The 15,171-nt window shown below is 42.1% G+C and overlaps 1 protein-coding gene across 5 annotated transcripts in view; it reads right to left on the bottom strand.

Moving 5' to 3' along the window:
- The window catches only part of Ten-m (teneurin transmembrane protein Ten-m), a 153,290-nt gene that overhangs the window by 49,570 nt on the left and 88,549 nt on the right, over positions 1-15,171 (bottom strand). For all 5 annotated transcript variants that reach the window (XR_010437009.1, XM_064688985.1, XM_064688984.1 and 2 more), the window contains exon 2: positions 11,598-11,795. Coding sequence is in view for 4 of the 5 variants with exons in the window: in XM_064688985.1 (XP_064545055.1) it covers positions 11,598-11,795 (198 nt within the window). In the remaining variant the exon portion in view is untranslated. The remainder of the gene's footprint in view (positions 1-11,597; positions 11,796-15,171) is intronic.

Consider the following 15,171-nt stretch of genomic DNA (forward strand, 5'->3'; position numbering starts at 1 on the left):
TGACCGACAAAAGAGGGTATTTTGGGTCCAGTAAATTAAAACTAAAATTTTGTAACAAATTTAAACGCACCTAAAATGGATTCAAGTTGTTTTTTATACTGGAATTATCTATTTGCTTTTAATTCGCTGTTGTTTGTACCAAAATTTCCCTGCTCTATATAAGGTATCAATTGCAGCGTTGCTTTAAAATATTGATCCTAGTATTATGAGTGGAGTTTCCTTATTTGTCGCTGCTTTTGCCAATGACTTACTGACTCCTCCCCTCTTCTATCACTTTCAAATCCAAGCATTGATTTCAAGTTTAAAGAGGGTAGACTGTTTGACAGACTAAGCTGATGACCAACACAAAGACTGAGACACATTCTAGCACAACCCTTAAAGTCGTTGTCTTATTGCCGAAATTTGTTTCTGACTGTAACTGTGTGAAAAACTAGTTTAAGCTGCTCAGATTATGAAGTTGTGGATCTCTTGTCAAATTATGTTTAAAATATATTAAAAAAGGCCTACTATTGCTTACTTTTTCTCTACAGTTCAACAGATCTCCTCAAATTTTGTAACTGATTGAAAGTTGTTGTGTGCCCAATGAGTTGGACATGATGGGAGAGATTTTCCGTTTATGGAATTTGGTGGGACATTTAAATAATGACATTCTTATCTTGACAAAATATAAGCGTAACCAAAGGCTGTTATCTGTTCTCTAAGTCAAAAGACAGCACACGTTCAGCTTCGCGTCAGTCAGTTGTCTATAGAAGCTGTTTGGGAAACTTTATCCAATTTGGCTTACATAATGCAGGCATGTTGGCAGCTGCTGGCCAACTAGAATTACGGCAACTAACTAATTGCATGCTGTTGCCGCTTGACCTTAAACTAATGCTGGTAATTGCTGTCACGACGTCATTTGTGATTATCTGAGCTCGCCCAGAATGCGTAATGCTCAAAGCCTGGCTGCCTGCTTGGCTGGCTGGCTGGCTCGTTAGCGTTGCATTCAATTGGGCGCACCAAAAGGTAAATATCATTTATCAATCAGCTTCTGCGATTTGCGGCTGCTTGTGTGAGCCTCTGCAGTTGACAGCTGGCGCATTAGATAATTTGCCAAAACAGCATTAATAATGATATTTGTGCTCGACGTGCCTGAGGAGAGAGAGAGAGTGTTAATGTCCTTGGCTTTGGACTGCTCTTTGAACCCCAACAACTGGTAAACGCACCCGCACAGACAAAGAAAAATTTGACTTTCTTAAACGAGAGAGCAAAAGTTGCGTCCACCCAAGCAGACGGCAACATATTGTCGTACTCTATAAATTATGCGCATAACCGAGTGGTATGAACCGAGAACCGAGCCCCGAAAGCAAAGAGCGGAAAGCATGTAAAACATCTACACCTAGACACGCACACGCACACACACACGCATACACACACGCATACACACACGCACACAAGCACACATGCAATCAGCTGCGAAAAGGATTGTGGGCGGGCCGTGGGGAAGAAGCCAACCAAGCAGAACTATTACAATGGCAAAAAGTTTAACGAGTCATGTGAAAGTCTGTGGGGACTTCTGACAGTCCCCCCTCACCAAAAATGCGAGACCAGGCAGCCGTTGGGTGCAAAATGTAGTATTATTGCCCTGTCGGCTATGTTGCTAGTGCGATGTACATATGTAATGTGCCTAGGCTCAACCACAGCATTTGAAGTTAGGCAGCAGAGAGACAGCTCCGAGCATCTACCCCATCTACCCTTGCCCAGGCTCTGGCTCTGGCTGCAAGGTAGCGAGATAGCTTGCCTCTGTGAGTTCTCTTCTGCGCTGCTTTGTTTGTTAGTTATGGGCTTTAAAACTTGTCACACTTGTCAAGCAAACTTGCAAAATGGCTGCTACTTTGGAGTGAGAAACGCGGAGCCACAAAGTAGCTACAGAAGAACTCTGCATACGATAAGCCTGCAAGAGTGAAGCTGATCCACTTGCAGATACCCTGTACGCGGGTGCAACACACCCACACACACACTTAATTTGATTCTTGGAAATAATTTCTTGCAAATGAAAAATTAAATATGCAAAAATTACTTTCTCAACTACGCTATTTTATTTATGAATGGTCGACAAAACGAAAGCCAAGCAAAGTATTTAATGCATTTCAAATCAAATAAAAGAATATTTTATTTGTCCGTCCGACAGCTAATTTTGAAGAGGAAAAGGCGTGAGTAGAGTGAGAAGAATCCTTAATTAACAAATTAAAAATAAACTTAATAAACTACATTAAGTTAAAATATATAATTGGAAGCAGAACAATTGAGTTAGTTGGAAATAGAAGAAATGAAAAGGGAGAAAAGAAAGTTATTGAAAAAATTTCAAAGAAATAAGAGTGAAATAAGTGAGCAAATGGAGAAAAGTACAGAATATTACATTGAGGGAGAGAAAGGCAAGTAAGCAATAATAATTGTTAAATATATTAACTAAATGAGAGAAACTAAGAGTAAATGGAGATTTTTAGGATTGTCCGGCAAAATTATTATTTCGCGTTTAGAAAGCCAGATATTGTAGTCTCCAGAAATACATTCCGCAATATAGACAAGCAATCGGATAGACAGACTTGGAAGCTTTTGGATATATTATCTACCTTTACTTTTGGGTAGAGGTAAAAGATTTTCATGTGTGCTTTAAAACATTTTTAGGGTTAGGCAAAACTGTCACATGCTAATGAGTAGGCCTCACAAAATTGAAAGTTGGCGCACTGAACTGCAACCATGTCGAGAACACCTCTCGCAGCCATCTTTGCTTTTTCTCACTTGCATTTCAAAACGTTTTTTTGCGTTCTCAGCTTGTAGCGCCTACATAAAGAGAGAAGGGAAACTTCCCCTAGGGTTGCACACACATCCTCACACACACATGTGTGTGTGGGTTCGTGTGAATGAGTGAAAAAAGCTGTGCTATACTTTCGCTTGAAGCGGAGTTTTTTGCTAAACAAAAACTGCTGCTGGTCCTCTGTTGTTGCAGCAAACGTTCAGAGCGATAAAAACGAGCAGGGAGGACAAACAAAAAAACAAAAATAAGGGAAAAATAAACATTTTGCTAGTTGCATAAATTTGGCTGATGTTGCTCACGTTGTTGGACCCGCTTGTTTCCTTGTCGCTGATAAAAAGTGTCGTCGAGGGAGCAACTTAAGCGAAACTGCGCTGTTTAGATACATTTGAAAGCTGGGACCAGATAAATCTGTAGATGAGTGAGCCTGCCAAGCAGTTGGCACACCGGAAAGTTTGAAATGAGCACTTCGTCCGGTGTTGCCAAGCCGATTAATGTTAAAGGCAAGGGAATACATTCGCTAGCTTTAAGTCGCAGTTCAATGGCCTCCGCAGGCACGAACGAATCTTATTCCCTTACCTTACGGCGGAGCACTCAAAACTTTATCGCGTTCCTTGAAGCACATAACTTGGAATCAGGCTCAGCTCATAATGTGCTCAAGATACACACAACCCTTCGCATATTGCACACACCCATTTATATCTCTATTTACAATTTATGCGGCACGTAAAGGTAAATAAAGTTGCAACAAGCGCTGCACACGCGACGACCGTAGGGGCTATCTTTTGCCTGTGCTGCACTCGTTGGTGGGTTTGCTATACAAATCCCAAAACCATTTCACTAATTGAAATGAATTTTCATATACGACGACGAGAAAATGTCGAGAAGAGCAACGTTGACGTTCTGAGCGTGTTTCACGTGTTCACGTGAATGTCCATGTGTGTGTGTGTGTGTGTGTGAGTGTGTGTTAGTGTGTTCGTGTGTGTGTGCGCCGGGATGCGGGTGGGTGGGTGTTTGTTTGCTAGACACTTTCGTGTCGCAGCACAAAATTGCAATGACCTCGGGCAATGGCAAAAGCGTTGAGCACAAGGCAGATGAAAGTACTGTAGTTGGATGACTTTTTCAAATAACTCTTTAAGCCTTAAAGAAAGAAACTAGGAAAGATTTCTAATTATAATGATAAGTCGGTTATTTGCTAAGATATGCATTAGAAATATATATGAATTCGTTCACTGTCTACATGCTTAGAGTCAGCGGCAAAAAGGCTTGCGGTAGTGCAACAAAACAAATGACCCACTCGACATGTCTCAAGTTGGAGAAAGTCTTCATAGGGGAAATGCAGCGGGGTTTTCATTATTATTATTTTCTTTTTTTTTTCATTTAAATAATTATGCAATCTGCTTGGGTAGCGACTACCGTAGTAGTCCGGGCCCGAGTGGCGGCTTCCCAAGCAAATTTTCAAGTTCATAATTATGTGGTGCCGGCTTGGCAAGCCCTTCTGCTCGTAGTCATGGGCTAAATGTATTTTTCACGTCGTCAGTTTGAGTTTTTATTTTATTTTTTTTTTTCAATGCGGGAGTCACATCAGAGAAAGCACAAAAGATGTCCGCCCAGCTAGGGAGAGGCGGGGCGGCAGGCTGCCTGTCCGCATTTCCCAGAACGGAAGTCATCATACTTGCGCTTGTTTACATTCTGCTTGGGTTTCGCTGTTGTTGCGCTCCTTCTGCCAGCCACGCTGCGTATTCGTAACGTGTAATGAGGCTGGCTGGCAATGTTGCCCTTTGAAAGGCGTTGAGCGTGGCGTGTAAACGCAAAATGGTGACAAAGCTCGCCTGCAGGGGACTCCACTGTGCGTGTGTGTGTGTGTGTGTGGGTGTGTGTGTGTGTGCAGCTATTCTAAGGCATTTGCTTGGCTTTTTTCTTTGTCGCCAACGCTAGGGTAACATTATTTTAATTAACATATTTATATGTGGGGAGGCTTGGGGCAACAAAAGCTTCAGCCACATCATTCGTGCGGCTGTGGGTGCCACCAGTGTGTGCCTCCAGTGTGTGTATGTGTGTGTGTGTGTGTGCCTTTCGGTGTGTGCATTGCAATTTTAATTACATAGACGCGACGACTTAAACAACAAGCCAACATATGATATATAGAATGCATTATGTTGCCATACGCAATCATTAAAAATTGTTTGCAGAGCCAAAGTGAAATCATTAAAAGCATATAAATTATGCACGCAGATAGCAGCAGCCACGCCCACGTCCGCTGAGGCTCGTGGTAATGCTGAAATGATGATGAAATGCCAGTCCGCATAATTATGAAGCATAAAAATGCCACAACTGCAGCGACGATGACGGCAACAAAAATTGTTTTGCTAATGTTTTCAGCATGCCTTTGCTTCCGTTTGTTGCATACTTTTCCAGGGTGGGTTCATTGTGAAAAGCGCGCAGCTCGCGGCGCGGTTGGGTAAAAGGGTAAACGCCAAGCAAAGCCAGACTGCTTGCAGTGAAAGGTAGCAGCTATTTCATATGCGCCACCTAAAAGTATGCCTTAAGAAATTGCGAAACTTGGTCCCGCTCTAATGAAGCCGTCTGCTAATGCAGTACATTTCAGCCAGGTGGTATTTTGACTAAAGATGCTTAAGTGCCTACGGAATGCTGAACTGTTCGAGTATGCTGTATAACGTTGGCCAGGCCCAAATGCGAGAAGTTGTTCGGTGCGTGGATGAGAGCAAGCACTTTGTTTTAGCAGCAGTTAGCAATGCCCCGCTGCGCCAGCTGCTATATTTATTTCCCCGCCAATGCCGCAATCCATATATGCATATGCATATGCATATGCATATGCATTGAGTCTTCCCGTTCCGCACATGACACCAACCGCACTCAATACCAATAAATCCTGTGCAATCTGCACTCAAAAATCAAAAGATACACACCGGATAGGGAGACAGGCGAACATAAAATGCCAATTTCTAGTTGCCAAATGGTTATTGCCAGGACAACAACACCAGCAACAGCAACAGCAACAACTACCACAACAGCAGCTACAAAAGTAACAAATTTACCACATACCGATACATGCATAAAACGGCCAATGCATTTACGTATATCCACACACGCTCAAACACACACACACGCATACATACACCTAGCACTTTATCCGCGGACGAAGCAGTAGCTAAAGTTAAGTGGAGCAGTAGCGGCAGCAGCGAGCATAAAAACACCAACCAGAAGGCAATTTGTTGCGCCAGGACAGGTTGAAATATGTAAGAGTATTGCAGTCGAGCATGCTCAACCCGAAATTTCCCTGTAGCAAAGTACGAACGGCTATCACAAACATTACATTAGGAATTCAAATAGTACGAAATCGAAATCTTTATTTTCAAATAACAGAAAAATTAAAATAAAGCAAAACTTAATAATAAAAAAAAAATTATTTTCAAGAAAACAGTTTGCAAAACAATTTGTAGTTTTTAGAAAAATAATAATAGTTTTCTTAAAAGCAGAAAAATGTTCTATATATTTATGACAAAGCTGATACTTTTCTATTTTTAGAAAACAACTTCAACTTTGAAGTTTTTTCTATACTTGAGATATTCTGCTTTTTAGAAAACAATTTCTACTCTTTAGACATTTTTTATTATGTTTTCAATCTCTTAGAAAAATGTTTTTCGACATTTTTTTTTAATTTTCCATATTCTAGAAACATTTGCTTTTAAGAAAACAATTTTAACTTATCAGACTTTTATAAATTTTAGAAAATACGAATTTGTATCAGATTTATTTTTTTTCGAAAAGGCCATTTCACATTAGAATCATAACAAGGAGCAAGCCAGATGCACTTGGCCATTGATTCTCATCTAGAATATGTGGGGTCTGAGATGGGTTACGTTGTCTGTTATATTCATTTACATTGACAAAGATCGTTTGGGGTGGCTTGAAGAAAGCATGGCTTGGCTTGGCTTTTGCAGAGTTTTACCACTAAAAAAAATTAAAAATTGTGCGTGACATGCAACTGGGCAAGTGCATAACGCAAAGAAGTATTCAGATATTTATTCATTGCTGTAGCTGCAGTTTGATAATAAAAGCTAGACGAGAAGGGAGTACGAGGCTCTGGAAGCAGCACTTAGAAGGCATAAAATTTATAAATTACAACGCTGCGCCATAATAAATTTCAGTTTGCGTAAAAACGCAAAATTTATATACACCATTGCAGCATTGTGGTGTAAAGAGGGGCGACTGGGGCTGGACTCTACTGGGCTGTGAGTGCAGTGAAAAACCCATTATGAATGAATTTAGTAGCAGCAGCAGCAGCAGCAGCAGTGGAAGCGGCAGTACAAAAACCAAAACGTGCTAGCACCACTCGTCGTATTTATACAAATTTAAAGCATTCACCCACCGGGCAGGCGGTGGGTGAGTACTCAAAATTTACGAGCATTTCCATGGCTGCCAGCGACGATAAACCAAACCAGTCGAAAGCAATAACGACGAGCCAATGCCAATAGACAGTGGACGGCCAGGAGGACCGCAAAGGACTAAACATGACTAGACTACTTGTGCACTATAGAATCGGCTGGAAGTTAGTTGAAGGACACACAACCGGATGGCCGCTTGGCCAGCCACTAGACAAAGGGGCGTGCCAGGGCATAGGGCGTAGGCAGCCCGACTAGTCGTCGGTGTCTGGCCTTTGGTCGCCTCTGCCGCTCCGCTCGCTGGGTCTCTGTCCAGGCCGGTCAATGACAGCTAAAGTTTTGCAAACTAACCTCGAAACGATAAAAAATTAAAGCAACAGTAAATGAGAGACAGAAACAGACAGACGGAAAGACAGACAGACCTACAGACAGAGAGAGAAAGGGGGCAAAGAGCATTTACTGCATCAAAATGCCGCAATGGGCTGTTATTATAATGAAAACGAAGCAGGGAACCTGGCGCAGTAAAAAACGGCAATAAGTAGATGCTTTGTGGGAAAAGGGAACCCCTAACATTTGCATAATCAACGTCAAGTTGCCATTAATTTTCAAGTGCAATGTCTGTGTATGCAGGAATTTCTTCAGTCCTTTGAATTCCGCAAGGGTTCTGGCTCTTACCGTGTGCATAGAGGATATTTACTTGCTGCAATATTAAAAGCATGCACCCAAAAGTGTACCTTAAATTGGCTGCAAGTTTCGAGCCGAATCGGTTTAAGCACAGAATTCAATTATTTTATATTTAGCATGAAGCGTTCTTAAATGCCGATAAGCCTAACCTTAACCGGAACATAGAATATTTGAAGGAAATTTGATCAGCAAATATGAGGAGCATCATCAAACTTAAAATATCATGAAAAATGTAAAGTTTTTCATGCAAGATCTTATTTAGTATTAGTATTGCAGCTATATCTGGAAGAAATCCGATCTGGAGGTTCGGAACTGCCTGCAACAGAATGACAGATGCAAAGATTTAAGAAGATAAGAATAGATGGACGGACATGTTTATATCAACTCGGCTGTTGATGCTGAACTAGAATATATATACATTATGGGGTCGGAGATGTCTCCTTTTAAGCGTTACACATTTCAGGACAAACTTATAATACCCTCAGCCAGCTACTCCTATATAAATTGTATCACTTTAAAAAAATTTTAAATAGGTGAAACTTAAGTCCCAATAAGTACCGTAATGGAATATCTTAAATATATATATATATACCATATTTCCCTGCCAATGCAAAAGTAGTAGAATATTCTTATATATATATTTGCCGGCCAATGCCAAAGTTAAAGCTTTAAGCGGCTCGGGTGACCCCACTTGGCATGCACATGAGTACGAAACACATTTGGGAATGGGCGCGCCAAATCACAGCGTAGGGGGCATCGGGGCACTGTCAGCCTATCAATATGTCGACTTTTGTGTGAGTGCTCTTCTGTTCTCTGTGTGTGTTTTTTTTCACAAAACTCTCCCGTGCGCTGCAGCAATTTATGCAACTTTACTTTCATACAAACACATTGCTATTCATGTATATATATATGTATATATACATATGCATTACATATATTGAGGCAAATATATTTTTTAACTCTTGTCCAAAGTTTTATTTCGCTTTATGATACCTCTCTTGTGTGTGTTTCTGGTCTGTGTGTGTGTGTGTCGTACCAATTGTGCAGAATACCCTTTTTTTACATTTGCAAATGGCGCATAAGCATTTTTTCATGTTCGACCAAATAAATAAAAGAGAGAAATCAAATAAAAGCAGCTGGAAGCCCGGCAAAAATTGTAAACTAAAGCATAATATGGACAAACTTTTTCCTGGGAATTTTATTTGTATACCCTTTATTCATTTCAATTGGGAAAAACAGGGTATAATCTGGTAGAAGGCAGAACAAAATATTTTCAGATGGATCAATCAATGTCCGCTTGTCGATTTGTTTTTGTAAACACATCGATCTCAGGAAGCATCAGAGCTGGGAACTTCAAGATTGAAGTTTTGATTCTCGTATATTAAAAACAGAATAACTAAATCCTTTACTTCTAGGTGACTTAATCGGATTCAAAGTAATTCTCTGAGACAAGTTGGAACAAATATTCCTAACCTTATAAAAAGTTCAAGAATATGGATGTCGTGCAGCCGGGTACGTGGTATCTCTTAGTCGGACACGCTTGATTAGAGCACTTTTTCGTGTTTATTTTTCCATACACATACAGTGAGGCATAAATATTGTAGCGGCGTTCATTTAGCCTACCCAGCCTCAATTTTTCGGCACAGCCATCGAATCCAGATTCAACTTCTGCTCTGTGCCTGGGATCCTTTCTCCGACCGGGTGCCAAAAGTCAACAAATAATATTTTTACATAAAAATCGTCGCTGAAATGAAAATATCCCGCTGCACCCAGTCGAAGGACACTCCGATAGAGTAGGCTTAAAAGCCCGGCAAAGCAAACAGAAGGCAATACATACGATTGCAGCTGGCCGTGTATGATTGTATGTATACATGTATGTGTGTGCAAGAAGTCTCAATTGGACAGAATTTAATCAATATGTGCCTCACGAAGATGGCTATTCGAGCTGCACACTTGGCGCCGAATGCAGTTGCAGGCTCAGTTTTCGGCTGCTCATAAATTTATGCATAAATGCAAATAGAATTTCATAAATTGTCATTTAATTGCACTTTAGACAGAAACAAGGCTCGAAAAATGATATGCAAAATAGATACGGCGTTTCGGTCTATTCAATATTAATGCCATTCATGCGTGTAGCCTTAAGCCTCATCGGCTGGGTTAGTTTGGGCTGAAATGCAAATGCAAAGTGCGCAATGCGGATGAAAACTTTGCATTCCTTTTTTTCTTTAAAGCTTTAACCAATTTCAGCGCCTGGTTTAAGTTTTGCATTACAATTACGTATACAGTTTATACTGAGTTCCTCAGGAACCTATACAAACAGCTGAGACAGAGTGAAATATTCTTTGGCTTACAAAAAAAATAGGAAAAAATAAAACAAAATAAAACAAAACGAACGAAAGAAGGAACATTTTATGGCACGCAGCGAAATCTAGATAAAACTTGGCACATATACGATATATGTATGTATGTGTGGAGAGAGCAACAACAAGAATTGTTCATGTGTATTCGCACAATGTGAAAAAGTAAACAAAAGGCGGCATTAAACAAATACACAAACACACGCACGCGTAAGCAAACTGCCCAACAGCCAGAAAGTATGCTTTACAAATGCGTAACATACACATCAGCACACACACACACACGCACACAGAGCAGGCAAATGGGGTATGGTGCTGCGTTTTGTTATGCTTTTGTTGTTTGTTTTCGTGTCTTCCTTGTTACTTCTGCTCGTATTTCTAGCAGCGCGCACAAATGTATGCAACAGAAATTGCGAGTGCCTGCATTTCGCTTGAACAATTCCTGAATTTCGTCAAAGGAATTTGGTACACGACACAATCTCTCTCTCTCTCTCCCACTTTTTCTCTCTCTCTCTTTCTCTCTGTCGGCGTCCTTATCACAATTTATTATCACTTATTTTCGACAATGTCTAACCATTATCAAAACCCTCGCCTAAATGGCTGCTGCCGCATCGCCGACAGTTAAATGCAGCGCAGTTTAAGGCACTTTATTTCTGGCCCCGTCGCCGCCATCTCACACACTCCTTCGAATACCTCCCTTTAGCCTGATATGTGCATATAAATGTGCGCCAAAAAGGCAGTCGCATTTATTTGCTAGAATTTTGGTTTTATTTTTGTATTTTCGTAGGCCCCTGCAGCCGTTTGGCATCTCTTTTTTCTGTCGGTTTGTTTAGTGCTGGGCACTTGTTGTTGCTGTTGTTATTGTCGACTATTTTCACTCCACTTTCGAATGTTTTTATCCCTAAAGTCTGCTTGCGGATATGCACACACTCACACACACAAGCACTCGCTTTCAAACAAACAAACCAACACACACCGAACGAACATTGAGAAAAAAGATTGTCGGAAAAACAATAAATGGCAAATGTATTGCGGCATTTTAGGCGCATGGCGCAAAACAAAAGGCCTGCAAATTTTGCAAAATGCTGTTGGCCTCTGCCTATTTTTGCGCTTTCAGTTCTTATTTTTTTTTGATTTTTTAGTTTTCATGTTTTGCATTTTTATGGCAATATGGAAAATGGAATTTTTTCGTGCACGTTGCGCGCTAAACATTTAAGCGAGTCAAGTGGCTTTTGCAGAGGGGGACGGCAGGCGATTTGCATATGACTGTCACGGTGTGGGTTGAATATGGCCCAAATACTCTATACATATATACATAGATTTGGGAGAGTGTAGCATCCTAAAAACAATACTCACTTAGATTTCCACTAGGAATGTAAACGTTGCCCGATGGCGTCCGCACCAAACACGATGGCTCAAAGTCAACGCCCAGATCATTGGGATTGTTAGCAACAGCGCCGGCAATTAAACGAGCATTATTCATGCGACTCATTGTCGGATTACGTGGCGGAACATCCGGTGGTGCTGTTGGCGTGACTCCCTCCAGGAGAAAGCCTGAAAATAGTGACAAAGAAACACAGTTGGTGAGTAGGCATTTATTATTACTTATAAATCGCAGCTGGCAACTGTAAAGGCATTTTGATTTCTTATTCAGTGAAGGGAAAAAAACTGCCGAATATCCTGAATAGACTTTTATTCAACACTCTGTATCCATTAAAGTAGAGTATAAGAGATTTGTGCAGTCGAAAAGCAGTGTACAGAGTAACTGCTAGTCGGCCATTTTTCCCGCTTGGCACTCTTGTTTTTATTTCTATTTTTTATTGCACAATTGACATTAAATATATGCAGTGAATTTTTAAACAACTACAAATGGAAATTGTGTATAAAGCGCTGGGCTGGCTATGGCTGGCAGGCGGCTGCCTGCCTGCCGGAGCATACAATCAGTACGCATTGAAACCCGAAAATCAGGCGAAAAATAAAAATGAAATTATTTAGCAGCATTGAAAATTCAATTTGTAGCTGTGCGCCAGTAGACAAACACCAAGCACTAAACATACGAAAACACGTATACACCCACACATACATATACATAGATGTGCCTGCGATATACAGCGCCTAGCAAAAGGCAATTTGAAAATCAAAAGCAAGCCGCCCCCCCAAGTAGCAAGCAGCTTCGAAAGAAATCGAAATAAAATTCAATTTGCTGCGCTGAAAAATTTGAATGTCGTTGACAAGGACAACCTCCAGGAGACAGCTCCAAATGCCTTTGAGAAGCATGTACATGCTTATACACCCACACACACACACACACATACACGCAATCACATTCACACATAGATAAAAAGGTATTCATCTGTGTGTGTGTGTGTGCCAACACTCTGAGCAAGCCCTCCTGGCCAGACGCGCGCTCCTTGGTAAGTATAATAAATTTCAAAAGCATTCGCATTCATTCGCATAGAAAATTTTAAGCTCATTTATAGGCTTAAGAGGCGCGGCTGTGTGGCAGTGGCAAGTGGGCAGGGTGGTCTGCGGGGCGTATGGTATGGTGTGTGCTAAACAGGATTCTCGACAAATTCAAATGCCAAAAGCAAAAACAACAAATTCATAAAAAGCAAAAACGGCAAACGGACGGAAGCGCCGATGGCCAATGGAAGAAATTCGAAATTGTTGAGATTTGCTTAGCGCGAAAATTATATCCTGCCGTCGACGCACGCCCCTCCTATTCGTCGGCCGGGGCTGCGGCAAGCCAAGCAGCAGGGACTGTTGACAGTGTGTGAATGCTGTTGCCTAGTTTTTTGACTGCCACGACCAGACCAGACCAGACCAGACCAAGCCAGGACCAGTCCCAGGACCAGGACCCTTCGCAGTCCAATCGCATTGCGTTAGGCTTAGACGATTTGGCTGCTCACTCTCCCTGTCTCTCTCTAACTACTGCGGTCAAATGACTGGAAGAGCGGGCAAGTGGCCAGCTCTGAGGCAGTGGGAAATTTAAGCTGCGGAAAATATGACACCAGCTTGGGATGCGGCCTGAATGGCCGTAGGGCCTGCACATTATCATCATAATGAAACGCGCCCGACTAGCCCGCCAGCGACACCAGGCGCTAGCACAGGCACAGAACCAGGAGCCGAAGCCGGAGCGGGAGCGGAAGCACGAGCAGGCAGGATACTGGCTGACTGCTGCCAGCAAAGATTATTTCACGCGGTTAAACACAGTAGCAAAGTTGGGCGCATTTTTCAGCGGAAGGAGCACAAATTCAAAATTGGCATTGCATGGCGACAACAGGGGACACGGAGGGGCTTTGTTGGTCAGTTGTGATTAAAAGCAGCGGGCAGGAAGGTGAGGGGTGGGGGGTGGTGGGGCTGTGGCTAAAATATTTGTGGACTTTTGTCTTTGGCTTGTGTGTAATTAGATTTGAGATTTAAGGCGCTTAACGCTGATGAGCAGCAAATTGAAATTGCCAACAGCTGACTGCCGCTCACAGGGCGTATGCGCAATGTCGCATTCGCATTGTATTGAAAACTAAAAACTGTTGAAACTTTTTGGGCTTTCGGCGCCACCCCGACTTAAGTGGGCGCCCCCATCTGCTGCGCATCTGCTGCATCAACATAATGCCACAAAGTTGAGCACGAGTCACAACATTAGCATTGCATTTTAGACAAATTATTTTGCCATCAAGCGTAAAAGTTAAGCTCCACTTCTGGCATTTGCATACACAGACGATAACATTATTTAAATACATACAGGAAACTGCGACTGGGGGCAGCTGGAGCGATAATCGGGCCGGGCGGGGCGGGGCGGGGCGGGGCATTGCAAAGGGAGTAGCTTGTGGCTTTCACATACACATTAGTCTAATATTAAACAACGAGTGGCAAAATGTCAATTGTGCTTGCATCTCTCTCGCACTCTCTTGCCCACAATATCTGCTTTGGCAGGACTGCTGCCAGGTTTGGGGGCTTAGCAAAGCAGCAAAAAAGCACAAAAGCAACAACAACTAAAAGAAGAAAAAAAATAACAGCGAAAGCAAACGACAACGACTATGGCAACTCTGGTGGCCAAACAAAAGTCGCTGCAATGGTCCACGTTCGCTTTGGCCGTTAACATCCGCATTCGGAGAGGCGTAGATGCCAGCCAGGAACAGTCAATGTGAATGCCAAGCGCTGGGTTAAAGCGCAGGCAACAACAACTGCAACAACAACAAAAGCAACAACAACAACAACAGCCAGGCAATGGCGCTGATAAGCAGCTTATCTTCATTTCTACAACCTCCAGCGTTTATTTTTGTGTGGGCGTTGTTTGTTTGTTTGTTTGTTTTTGTTGTTGTTGTTGCTGTTGTTGCCATTGTCGTTGTCATTTTGAATGCGAATTGTCGTCGTTGTCGTCCATGTTGTTGTTGTTGTTGTTGTTGTTGTTGTTGCTGCTGCTTTCTGAATACGCAAAATGTGTAATGGCATTTCGTCAGGCGGAGCATGAAAATGTGACAGCACACACACACAAATGCAAATGTGTATGTGTGTGTGTGTGTGAGTGTGCGTGGCAAAGCAAATTTGCCCCACCGAGTTTTTTGGCCCTGTGCAGCGTTTGGCATTTGCTCCCCTCTGCTTTCACTAGACTCATCTGCACCACTGCACTGCACCCACCCCGAGGGCTGATGGCCCTTTTTGGTTCGCAGCTTAATGCTTTTATAATGCACTCAACAACAAATGAAAATGAGCATAGCAAATGGCAAAAGTATTTACAGTGTTGCCTCAATACAAGCTCCACACCATGGAAACTTCAAGAGCAGTTGACCTCGTAGCCCAACTCTTAACTAGCCCAACTGCAGTTGCCAAGTATGCTGAATACTTCAAGAAGGCGGCTACACGCCCAAATATGTTGCGTTAATTCAATTAAAAGCATCTTGGGTTGGTGTCGGCTGCCGTTGTGGCAGCT

The sequence above is a fragment of the Drosophila montana genome, unplaced genomic scaffold (genome assembly GCF_035044405.1).
Source record: "Drosophila montana isolate Dmon_TW-CO22-7 unplaced genomic scaffold, ASM3504440v1 contig_3216_1, whole genome shotgun sequence".
Taxonomy (NCBI): Eukaryota; Metazoa; Arthropoda; class Insecta; order Diptera; family Drosophilidae; genus Drosophila; species Drosophila montana.